General features: G+C 36.4%; 1 protein-coding gene across 2 annotated transcripts in view; it reads right to left on the reverse strand.

Annotated features, from left to right (window-relative positions):
- LOC308244909 (solute carrier organic anion transporter family member 1B3-like) overlaps positions 1 to 13,190 on the reverse strand; it is a 48,427-nt gene that overhangs the window by 20,055 nt on the left and 15,182 nt on the right. For both annotated transcript variants that reach the window (XM_080661252.1, XM_080661253.1), the window contains exons 5-9: positions 11,653 to 11,771; positions 10,967 to 11,113; positions 10,462 to 10,560; positions 7,557 to 7,799; positions 683 to 847 (exon numbers count right to left, since the gene is read on the reverse strand). In XM_080661252.1, the coding sequence (XP_080517378.1) occupies positions 683 to 847; positions 7,557 to 7,799; positions 10,462 to 10,560; positions 10,967 to 11,113; positions 11,653 to 11,771 (773 nt within the window). The remainder of the gene's footprint in view (positions 1 to 682; positions 848 to 7,556; positions 7,800 to 10,461; positions 10,561 to 10,966; positions 11,114 to 11,652; positions 11,772 to 13,190) is intronic.

Below are 13,190 nucleotides of genomic sequence, written 5' to 3' on the forward strand. Positions count from 1 at the left end.
CAGACTCTTAAGTTCAATTTGAGCATCATACATAATTAATATTTTATTGTTTATTTATGACCTGCTCACATGCCACTTGATAAATTCAATTTAATTTATCAAATATTTATTAATTTTCTACTGTACCAGGTATAGATGAAGAATGATGTAAGAAAGCCATTCCTTCATAAGCAAGTTTTACTATGTCATAGGATATAGATATTGTAGCAAAAGACCCCTCTCTGCTATATGGTATTTGTTTTGAATTATGTAGACATCAATGGTTTGTTTAAATTGTTTTTCTTTGGGAAACATCAATGCTCTATTTTTTGTAAGTAGCTGGATCCTGATTCAAAGTTCATGAATTATGAAAATATAATGATTACATTACAAAAGGATTTGTCTCTGGATTTCAGCACTAAATTTTAAGATCCAGTTATGCAGAATACCATGTCTAAATGTTCCATTTACATGCAATTTTTTTCTTCAGGAATTTATCTATTCAAAAATAATATGAGATGTCACTTCAAATACAGAACAAAGATGACATCACAAAATGGACAAATTTGATAATATTTGCAAAATAATAAATTGAAATTATATTTACTAAAATATGAAGTTGCCATCACAACAAAATGTCACTTAGAACTCAATTACTCTGTAGTATATTGCTTATCAAGCAAACAGAAACAATGTGTCTTACCAAGCACTATGTTGGTTGAAGATGCTGACTGACCATATTGTTGTTCTATGTATTTGAAGATAAAAGTAATAATACCAATATAGGCACTGGATTGTATCAATGTCAAAAACAAAAATAAAACATATAAGGGATTGGTAAGGATGCTTTTTAAGGACTTGAAAAAACCTATAAAAACAGAAGTATAAAGAAAATACAAAAATTAACTTAAATATATATCAATATCTTAATTTTATAAATATGTTATATAACATTTAATTATCATAATAAAAGGCTAATATGCAAATGGTCATCACACCGTGATGCCATAACGACTGATCAGCAGGGACCTGAAGCTGCGTGGCGCTGGGCTGGGGCAGGGGACCTGAGGTTGCACCCCCCTGACCGGCGGGGCTTGGTGGGGGTGGGGCTGGCCGGGTCTGGGTCTCACCCAATGGGGGTAGGGCTGGCCAGGTCTTGGTCTGGCATGATTTCGAGGTGTGCATGGGCAGGTGAGGACTTGACTCTGGGTCCCATGGCACGCCCCAGACTCTGACAGAAGGGAGATTTTCATATACATTTTACTAATTTTCTTTCATCTCTGATACTTCTATTATAGATAAAGGGCAAATAGCAAAATTAAAATATTTCCTCTAATTAATTCCCTTTTAATATGCATGAATTTTGTGCACTGGGCCACTAGTATTATATAAATAGATAACACAGAAAGACAGAATACCTGCTAATCCTATCAACAGTTTGTTATATATTCTTTCCATTTTTTCCATATATGCATTTATATTTATTTAGTTCATTTTACCTAGATGGGATCATATATACATGTTGTTTGCAACTTGCTTTGTTCACTTTGCATTTGGTTAGTTTTTTCACTCGACCATACAAACTACATACATGATTAATTAATTAATTAATTAATTCAACAAATATTTGGTTTTTAACTGGGTCAGGCAACATGCTAGGTGCTCAAGAAACAAAAGTGAAAAAGACATGCAATGTCTTTTATTTATTAGCACTTAATAATATAATTACATTCTATATAATAAAAGCCTAAGTGACCATTATGGTGGAATGACCAGAATGACCGGTTGCTATGATGCGCACTGACCACCAGGGGGCAGATACTTAACACAGGAACTGCCCCCTGCTGGTCAGTGCGCTCCCATAGGGGGAGTGCTGTTCAGCCAGAAGCTGGGCTCATGGCTGGCAAGTGCAGCGGAGGTGGCAGGAGCCTCTCCTGCCTCCGCGGCAGTACTAAGGAGTAGTGAGCCGAGTGGTAAGGAGCCTGCTGCTAAGGAGCAGCGAGCTGAGTGGTAAGGACAAGCAGACAGGCAGTAAGGAGTGAGAGACCCCAGATTGAGAGAGGGCTGTCTGCCTGCTGGGCCTAATCTGGGCGGGACTGAGCCTAAGTCAGCAGGTGGACATACCCCGAGGGGTCCCAGACTGCAAAAGGGTGCAGGCCAGGCTGAGAACCCCCCCCGCCCCCGCAAGTGCACGGATTTTGTGCACCGGGCCTCTAGTATTAACAGTATAATTGTTAAGTAGAAATTTACCTTAAAGATAGTATAATCACAGAAATAAGAAGACTAAGGTTCAAAAATAATAAAGATCAATTTAGTACCAGGACACAGATCTCTTGTTTCCTGGTATAAAGTTTTCCCATGATAAAATACTGCCTCAGTAAAGCTGGCATTACTATAATTATTATATATTACCTTTATGAAGGTGCAAGGAAAGGCAAAGAATAATGATGTGTCTCAGGTGACATTTATGACAATAACAGTACAGCCACCTGTGCCTACAAATAGATGCATAACAAATTTGTAACTTCTCTCCATGGCAAGAATTATGTGACCTGGAATCTGTGATTAATAGGCCAATAAGATGTATTGGGAGCTAAAGTGAAAGGAGCTACTTAGAAAAATAGGAAAAGGTATCAGAGTCTAAAAAGACAGAACCAGATATGGCCATTGAGAGATGGATGACATGAGCTTTGAAAGGTCTGTAGATCACTAAAGGTTTTCATTAGATATGGTCTAAAAAATAGTTTCATCTGCTTATAATAAGAAGAAAGGAGGGTTAGGGCAAAGGGTGTAGAAGAGGAAAAAAGAAAAGATAAGGAGATTTATAACAGGAAAAAATTATATTTAAAATTGTTAGGCCAAACTTTTCTCCATGTGACTCCAAAATGACGTGGATGCCTGACCTGTGAGGCATTCTAAATGAGTTGTGACATTGATAGGACTTTCAAAGATGGTGGCCAAAGGGACGGAAGGCTCCAAGATAGTGTGTGAGTGAAAGTGCGAAGGAGAGTGGGTGGGTGTGCAGGGAGTGTCTGTGTTTGTGAGTGAGGGACAACTATATCCCACAGGACTGTTGGGGACAGCAAACCAGGCTCCCTTGGCCAGGCAGCCTCTACTAATGCTGAAATCTCTCCTGGAGCAGCCAGCTCTGCCACTGAGACTATGCCATCTTGAGGGGGAGAGCGGCTGGGATCAGAGGCCCAGCCTTAACTTCAACCAGGGAGACCTCAGATACCTCCCGGGATGCTACAAATATAACGTCCAGAGACTGGCTGCCTCAGCTGTGAACCCACGAGTGTGAGATTCCAGCCTCCCAGGCTGTGGGTACCTAAGAGGTTTGTCCAGAGGGAGACAAAATGGCACTGAGTACACAGATAGGCCCTGCACCTTCTCACAGAGCAATTAGAAGGAACAGCTGAATCAAATAAAACCCACACAGAATTGGTGAATTAAACACAGCTGGTGAGGCAATCCTTGGACAGAAAGGTCAGAGATCTCCTGGAGAGAGCTCTGCCTCCTCAGATTCAGCTGGATGTTTATTGTTTGGGTGTTTGTTGTTTGCATTTTTTGGATTAGTTGTTGTTTGTTTGCATTCATCTCAGGGTGTTTGTTGTTTCATTTTTTGGATTAGTTGTTGTTTGTTTGCATTCATCTCAGGGTGTTTGTTGTTGCATTTTTTGGATTAGCTGTAGGTGTTTTGGAGTTTTCTCCCATATACATATATTTTTCCCCCTTCTTTTTTCTTCTCTTTCTTTTCTCTCTTACATTTTTTCCTTTTCTCAATATCATTTTTGCACTCTTTTCTCTCCCCCAATTCTCTTTTCTCTGGTGGTCTCCTTTGTTTGGGGCTATTGGTATTGTGAATACATTTGTGTTTGGTTCCCTGTGTGTTGCATCTTGTCGTGTTGTATTTTGTGACTTTAAGTTAAGCAAACATGGGGAGATAAAGAAACAGCCCACATATGAAAGAAAAGGAGGAATCACCAGAAAAGGAAGTAAATGAAATGGAGGTAAGCAATATGTCAGATAAAGAATTCAGAGCAATGGTCGTAAGGACACTGAAAATGATGGAAGACAAATTCAACAATATGTGTAAGAACAGAGAGAAAATGAAGAAGAACCAAGAATAAATGAAAAATGACATTGCTGCAATAAAGAACACAATAGAAAGCATCAACAGTAGACTAGAAGAAGTGGAGGACCGCATCAGGTAGCTAGAAGACAAGGTAGAAAAAATACCCAACCAGAGCAGCAACTGGAAAAAAAACTTAACAAACAGGAGGAGAGCCTAAGGGAACTTTGGGACAACATGAAACAAAACAACATCCAAATAATAGGGGCGCCAGAAGGAGAGGAAACTCAGCAAGGAATAGAAAACCTGTTTAAAGAAATAATGACAGAAAACTTCCCTGATATTGGGAAGAAGAAAAAACTCACACAAGTCCAAGAAGCACACAGATTCCCAAACAAAATGAACCCAAAAAGACCAACACCAAGACACATTATAATTAAATTGGCAAACACCAATGACAAAGTAAGAACCTTAAAGGCTGCCAGAGAGAGACAGAAAGTTACCTACAAGGGATTTCCCATCAGACTATCAACTAATTTCTCAACAGAAACACATCAGGCCAGAAGGGAATGGAATGAAATATATAAAGTCATGCAAAACAAGTGTCTGAATCCAAGAATACTATACCCAGCAAGGCTATCAATCAAAGTTGAGGGTGAAATCAGGAGCTTCACAGACAAAAAATGACTAAGGGAGTTTATTACCACCAAACCAGCAATGTAAGAAATGCTAAAGGGACTGCTGTAAAAAGAAGAAATAGGAAGCTAAGAAGGAACACAGGCATAAAGAATAAAAATGGCAACAAACAATTACCTATCAATAATAACTTTAAATGTAAATGGATTAAATGCCCCAATCAAAAGACATAGGGTAGCTGAGTGGATAAGAAAACATGACCCATATATCTGCTGTCTACAGGAGACCCACCTCAGAACAAAGGACTCACACAGACTAATGGTGAAGGGATGAAAAAAGGTTTTTCAAGTGAATGGAAAAGAAAAGAAAAAGAAAGCTGGGGTAGCAATACTTATATCTGACAAATTAGACCTCAAAGTGAAGGCCATAACAAGAGATAAGGAAGGAAGGCCACTTTATAATACTAAAGGGAGCAATTCAACAAGAAGACATAACTCTGGTAAACATGTACACACCCAATACAAGAGCACTCAAATACATAAAAAAAACTTCTGGACATCAATGGAGAGAATGACAGCAATACAGTCATAGTAGGGGTCTTTAATATCCCACTAACACCACTGGATAAATCCTCTAAAAAAAAAACACAGCAATCCTAAATGACTCACTACATGAGATGGAATTAATTGACATCTTCAGAACGTTTTACCCCAAAGCCATAGAATATACATTCTTCTCAAGTGCACATGGTCATTTTCAAAGATAGACCACATATTGGGCCACAGGCAAGGTCTCTTCAAATTCAAGAAGATAGAAATCATATCAGTTATCTTCTCAGATCACAATGGCATAAAATTAGAAATAAACTACAATAAAAACAATGGAAAAAATCAAACACCTGGAGGCTAAATAGCACGCTATTAAACAATTATTATGTTACCAAAGAGATCAAAGAAGAAATAAAAAGCATAATGGCAAAAAATGACAATGAAAACACAACAATCCAAAATCTATGGGACACAGTGAAAGCAGTCTTGAGAGGGAAGTTCATACTCTACAGACCTACCTCAAAAAACAAGAAAAAATGGTAATAAATTATCTAACCCAACAACTCAAAGAGTTAGAAAAAGAGCAACAAGAAAAGCCCAGTGTAAGCAGAAGGAAGGAAATAATAAAGATCAGAGCAGAGATAAACGACATAGAGACCAAAGAGACAAGGCCTTATTTGTAGTATTTCCAAATTTCCAAAGTAATAAATGGTAAATTCTCCCACAATATCTAATTTCAAGCTTCCAGTGTAGCTGAAAAATGAACAGTCCTCTCTCACAAGCCAATACAAACTGGCTCCATCACACCATTGCTTTGGATTAGAATAATGGGGAGGATAAAATAACAATCAAATGAGTGAGTGTAAGAACTGGTGAGAGGGAGCGCTTGGGTACACCTGAGAATATTTAATTCACTTCTGCTTTAACTTGAAAAGGTTGCCAAGGGTTTAGGCATTGCCCTTGCTTTGGTTTTTATGTTCCACCATTTCTGTGCAACGTGAAAACTGCACTAACACCTCCTTGTGTCAACCACCTTGCTCTTGAATGCTGTTAGTCATTGTCCAGACTATTGCTCCTAACTTGTTTTCCATTAGCCCTCAGGGCTTATGTTTGAAAGGACCAGCACTATCACGTGGTGGAGGATCATTATTCAATTGACTGACTTCGATAATCTTAACTACTACTATTGCTTCTGCTCCATTTTTAAAAATATATATTTTATTGATTTTTTTAGAGAAAGGAAGAGAGAGGGACAGAGTCAGAAACATTGATTAGAGAGAAACATTGATCAGCCGCCTCCTGCACACCTCCTACTGGGGATGTGCCTGCAACCAAGGTACATGCCCTTGATGGGAATCCAACCTGGGACCTTTCAGTCCACAGGCTGACGCTCTATCCACTGAGCCAAACCAGTTAGGGCTCTGCTCCATTTTTTAAATATTTACATAAGCAAACTTCTGCTATATGATTACTAAGAAAAAAAGTCTTACTCTAATTATCTAGAGGGAAACCTCTGTCTTCCTTCTCCTTACTCCATCTCTCCAAGTAACAATAGTAAACTTGCCCAATTTATAGGCACTCATAATTTCTTTTTAAAAATAATATATTTTTATTTAGTTCACAGAGGAAGGGAGAGGGAGAGAGAGAAACATCAATGATGAAAGAGAATCATTGATCGGCCACCTCCTGCACACCCCCTACTGTGGATTGAGCCTTAAACCTGGGCATATGTCCTGACTGAGAATCAAACCATGACCTCCTGGTTAATAGGCTGATGCTCAACCACTGAGCCACACTGGCCGGGTTTATAATTACTCACATTTAACTTTACCATAGTACTTAAAGATTGTATTGCAAGTGTCTATATGCTTCTTGGTACAATCCACTAGATTGTAAATTCTTGGAAAACAGAGGCAATATTCTATCTCCAAGGCATAGTACGGTGCCTGGTACCATTTATGAATAAGTGAATGAATGAATGACATGTAACAGTCCTTTTAACTCTCATAGTTTACAGCATATTATTTTGAAATGAATATATACTCTCTAGCTTTAGAAGCAACAGATACTTTTAGTCTTTGGTTGGTTTCTCCCTGCTAAACACCACACAGCTAATCCTTTTCTCTTCAGAGAGTAGTATATCAGTATTCAGAAAACATTTACTAACCTTAGTAGGGTCTTAGGACAATAATTCAGCTCAATTTAGTGCAGAACAAAGCCAACTCTAGATGATTTGAGTATGACCTACTATTTTGGAATACTCACTCCTCCCTTTCACTGGGATTAACAATTCCCAATGACAATACATATGAAATACTTACCAGTTATGTTTTCAGTCACCTTTTGCCCAGGGTCTATTGGAATAGTCATTTGACTCCTTTCCTCATTTGTTTTGGACACATGCAAAGATACTGAAACTTTCCTTTCTTTCTGTGGTTTATCCAGATTTTTGGGCAGGAAAAAAAATGGTATGGAAGACATAATGGATAACAGTCCAGCAAAAAGGAAACTAAGCCACCAAGCACCAACCCAACGAGAGTCCTTAGGAGTGATTCTGATATTGCCTATAATAAAGAATTAGAATAGGACAATAAAAATTATTTTGAAATATAGTAAATTCTGGGCAATAGTGGTAATGATTGCTCTCCTCCTTTGATAAATAAACTACATTTTATCAGTTCTGAGACTCTATTTTCTTTTTTCATACTTTGTCATCTCTTAAATTAGGATAAGCCCCCAATTTAATGGCATCATATGATTGCTGTTGTCCAGGAATCAGTCATGTCATTGCCTGAGCTGGTGTGAACTTGGTAGCTTTTCTGGTGACATGACTGGACAATTGCCATCATTGAACTTTTAAGCCTGCAAACCATTGAAGTATCAGTTATGAAAGGCATATAAATCCTTGTTATTGTCTGAAAACTATTGGCACCATCTGCTGAGGTTAAGAAAGCACCAGCAATGATATTTACAGAACTTTGCAAGAATTTCTCAGAGCCAATCATGGAGTTTCCTCCCTCCTCTCTCCTCCTCCAGATACCTGCATTTCCAACTCTTTGACAGCACAGCATTCATGAGTAATAGGTACCACTATATCTAAACAAATATAAATGAGCTGTTTCAGCAAGCATAAAGTAAACATTCTAAGTAGTAAGAAAGCACAACATACCCAGACACATGCACACACACATCATAGAAGTTTGAAGCACAATAATATCAGCGCTACACTTGGATCTATCAGAAAACTTAGTGACATGAGAAAATATTGACTTGATTTAAAACTGTATAGAAATAAATTATCTATTCTATTTCATGAAGTACCTTTCAAGTATGCACAGATCTGAGTTTAGAATTGATTTACATGATAATATTGTTTCATAACCAGCAACTCAGACAGATTTTACAAAACAATTGGTAAAAGCAGTGACTCCATTTATATGCTAATTATTCATCTGTCAGAAATGTCATTTAAAAAAAAATTTTAAAAAATATATTTTATTGATTTTTTACAGAGAGGAAGGGAGAGGGAGAGAGAGTTAGAAACATCAATGAGAGAGAAACATTGATCAGCTGCCTCCTGCACACCCCCTACTGGGGATGTGCCTGCAACCAAGGTACATGCCCTTGACCAGAATCGAACCTGGGACCCTTCAATCTGCAGGCCAATGCTCTATTCACTGAGCCAAATGGGTCAGGGCCAGAAATGTCATTTGGATAACATTTTTCTTGTTCTATCACTGGTCTACATATAGGAACCAGAAGTCATAATATAACTAAACATGGCCTATTGAAGTATTTTCCTTAGCTCACACAGTCTTAAAAATTAAAAAATTCTACAGAAAAATCTGGATTTTTTTTGAAAACTAATCAGAATATCTTGTTAAGGCTGGATCCAAATTTCTGCATGGAAAGAATATCGTGAGCCTGAGTATATACTTTATCATATATATACATCATAGTCATGGCTGAATAAGAGAAGATAGAATAAGATCTAAGCATTCAGCAGTAGAAATGTAATCACCAGAAATTCTAAAATATTGTGAGTAGTGATTTCTGATTATAGAAAAGAGGTTACAAAATGATTATCCTAAAGACTTTAACAATTTATTTCTGTATTCCTAGTGATAAAAACAATGATGTATGAGTAAAAATGTACAGAATGTGAACCTAAACTCTAATTACATTTCAAAAATAAATGTACAACATTTGAACAGAAACTAGCTTTAGCTTTACATTATAAAACACTTTCAAGTTTATGGTTATTGTTGGCCTACTGTGATGTCTACTGCATTATGGAAATAAATCCTTTGATCTCCTTGGAGATCTGTTCAAGTCCTGGTGAGATAGAAAATAAGATTTGTTTATTCACAAACACTAATTACTTATTATATGTGAAGTCAGAGACCATCCTGATATGTTCTAAAAGAGATGACAGGTAAGTGCACTAATGTTTATGGCTAATTGTATAAAGGCTACAATAAAGGCATGCTCTTGGTGACTAGTAGGGGCACTGAACTTTGGCCCATATGTTTTCTCTGAAGAGGGTGTAGTAAGTTTTCTCTGAACAGGAGCCACATTTTGGAAAAGATTTTAAGAACTATGCAAACAGAAAATGGAGAGAGGGTTTTCCAAGGATAAATGCAGGGAAGTGATATTATAGGGCATATTTGAGAAACCTGCAAATGCAATTATTTTGGATGAACTAATCTTAAGCAAGTTTGTTAAAACAATTTTTATTATATACATAGTGGTAAAAGCTGGGTGTAGACAGGAGATGAATTTTATTTTTATTCTGGTTATTTTTTTTAAAGGAATGGGTATTTTATTTTTATTTTTGTTCATCCTCACTCAGGGATATTTTTCCATTGATTTTTAGAGAGAATGGAAGAGAGAGGGGAAGACAGAGAGAAATAGGGATGTGAGAGAAACACATTGATTGGTTGCCTCCTGAACAAGCCCTAACTAGGGCCTGGGCCAGGGAGGAGCCTGAAACTGAGGTTCGTGCCCTTGACTGGAATCGAACCTGGGACCCTTTGGTCCGCAGGCCAACGTTGTATCCACTGAGCCAAACTGGCTAGGGCTATTCTGGTTATTAGTACATTTATTTCCTATCTGTAACTTTTGATTGTGAGCAAAGGACTATTGAAAAAATTAATTAAATTATTTGGGAATGATGTCCTGTACTTGGAAAGCATTATCATGTTACCTTGTTCTGATTATACTTACTCAGATCTACATATCCAATATCCACATACATTTTAGAAAACAGAGATCCCACTGTAAAGCCAAGGATTGGACCAATCATTGCTATTGCAAACAAAGTACCTGAAAATATTACAAAACTATTTTATCAGATGCCAGAAATACATGGTTCTTATTCAATATGTTTTTAAAAGTAACATTATACAATAGATTTTTCCAAATAAAAATTTTAATAAGTAAAAGAATGATTGATGGTGATTGCCAGGGGATGGGGGTGAGAGGAGGTGGAGGAGAGTTTGGGAGGATAAATGGTGATAGAAGGAGACTTGATGAGGTGATGAGCACACAATACAACATATAGACGATGCATTATATAATTGTGCACCTGAAACCTGTATAATTTTGTTAAGCAGTGTCACCCCAGTAAATTTAATAAAAAGTGAAAAAAGAATAAATTAAGAAACCCTATTATTTCAATGGCAGACCCAGGGAAAGTAATCATAAAATCTAATATTGTTCTGTACATTACCCATATAAAAAGAAGTCTCTCCTTCTTTAGCAAAATCATCCAGGTAAGAAATCCCCAAGGGTTGTATGGGGCTTTCCCCAATTCCACGAAGCAAATTACCCATTAGGACATATACCCATGTATGTGAGTCAGATTCCTTTTCCCAACCTATGTAGGCAAGAGAGTGTTTTATTTTAATCAGATATTCATATTTTTGTTCTTTACTATATTGAAAATTAACCTCCAAAGAGTTATACATTCCCAGTAAAACATAAATGTATCTTTTCCTCTACCTCATTTATTTTTATTTTTAATCTTTTCATACTAGGTAGAAAAACCTTTAATGGGTGTTATAATTTGTAATTATATATTATGATTTGTGTTTTAATAGGTAAAAAAAATCTTGGTGTAACAATTTCCCATTTGTTTCACAAAAAGTAAAGTTACATTTTAATATATGTATTCACTTCCCTCTTTATTTTAAATGCACATATTTTTGCCTATTTCCTACCAAAATATTACTCTTTATTATTTTTCTAAAAGCTCTTTATATATTATATATTAACACTATTGTAAAATGCAAGTGTTTTTTTCCTATTTGTTTTAAATCAATTTTGCTAATCATTTTTACAGATATAATTAAGTTGATAAATTTTAGAATATTTATTAGTTATGCTAATATTCACTAGTGTCAGTTCAATTCTTACCTTTTCCCTCTTTCTCGAGTGATGTTTTAAGTAACACGTTTTGTTTAATTGAACAGGTTGCTAAGCTTGATGTTGAGTTCTCTTGTGGATTAATATAGGCTTCTTTAGAATACCTGTAACTGTAAGAACATCACTAGATTTAACTTTTAAACATGTTTATTGACTTGAGAGAGAGAGAGAGAGAGAGAGAGAGAGAGAGAAATATCAATTCACTATTGCACCCACCTATGCATCTATGCATTTATTGATTGACTCTTATATATTCCCTGACTAGGGATTGAACCTGAAATATTGACATATCAGGACAAAACTCCAACAAATTGAGCTACCGAGACAGGGCCTAGATTTAAATTTTTGTTTAGCTACTGAATATTTTTACTTTTCCCAGAAATACAGAGAAAATTTCCTCTTTATTTGCACCACTCTCTTCTCCAAATAATATGAATTCTTTTTGTCAACTTCCCAGCTTCTATTTTAGGTGATGAATGAAAGTGAAATAGGGCTGTTCTCTAAGCAATAGCATTTACTACTCCTCAGGCAAGGATTATCATGTTACTACCATCCCAGGAGTGTTTATAAACTGGTCAAGGAGTGAAATATCTTGGTTTAATGCCTTTTTCTTAAAAAAACAACAACCTTCTTACGGAATCTTCCATCCCTTTGAATCATCTTCAAAGATAGTCACAATTTAAACTATCTGATAAACTTTATAACGTTTAATAAACTTTGGAACAGTTTTTTCCAAATCAATCTGTAATACATACTAACTCATCTACATTTTTCTATCAATAATTTGTTATATTTTCTTTCATGAACACACACACACACACACACACACACACATACACACACACTATCATAAGCCTGACTCTTCAATCTTAGTTTAAAAAGTTCTAATTCATTTTCATTTGATGTGGAAGAACTTAAGAATAACAGTTGATAGAGCTAGAATGGGGACACATGCTGATATCCAAAAACAGTAAGGCACCTCATGAGCTCCAAGGGACAGCCTACTATATGCCAGGTATTATACTCAGCTCCAACAAACAAACAAACAAAAACAACCTAGAGATAAATCATACTTTTTATACTTAGGGAATTGGACACTCTCTAATATGAGCATATATGATACAAATGATAAATTTAATACACCAGATCCTGAGTTGTCACAAGAAAAAAGGAATGATACACTTTACTTGAGGTCAAGGGGATTGGATTAGAGAAGACTTCTCAGTGAGGATGACATGTGAGATGAATCTTGAAGATGGATAGGTGTTTAATAGCTAGATAAAGTATTCAAGAGAGTAAGAAACACCAGGTGCAGAGGTATGACTTATTAGGGCATATTCGGGAAACTGCAAGCCTGGGATGTGATATTGGATCATGGAGAGCAGTGTAAAATGAAGTTAAGAAGATAGATAAGGACTAAATCGATGAACAACCTGTATATGTAAATGAGTATAGATATTAATCCACAGGGAAGCAGTATTCAATATTTTTGACTGACCAACAGTAAGAAATGTATTTTGTATCACAAT

Source organism: Plecotus auritus (assembly GCF_963455305.1).
Source record: "Plecotus auritus genome assembly, chromosome: 3".
Lineage (NCBI taxonomy): Eukaryota > Metazoa > Chordata > Mammalia > Chiroptera > Vespertilionidae > Plecotus > Plecotus auritus.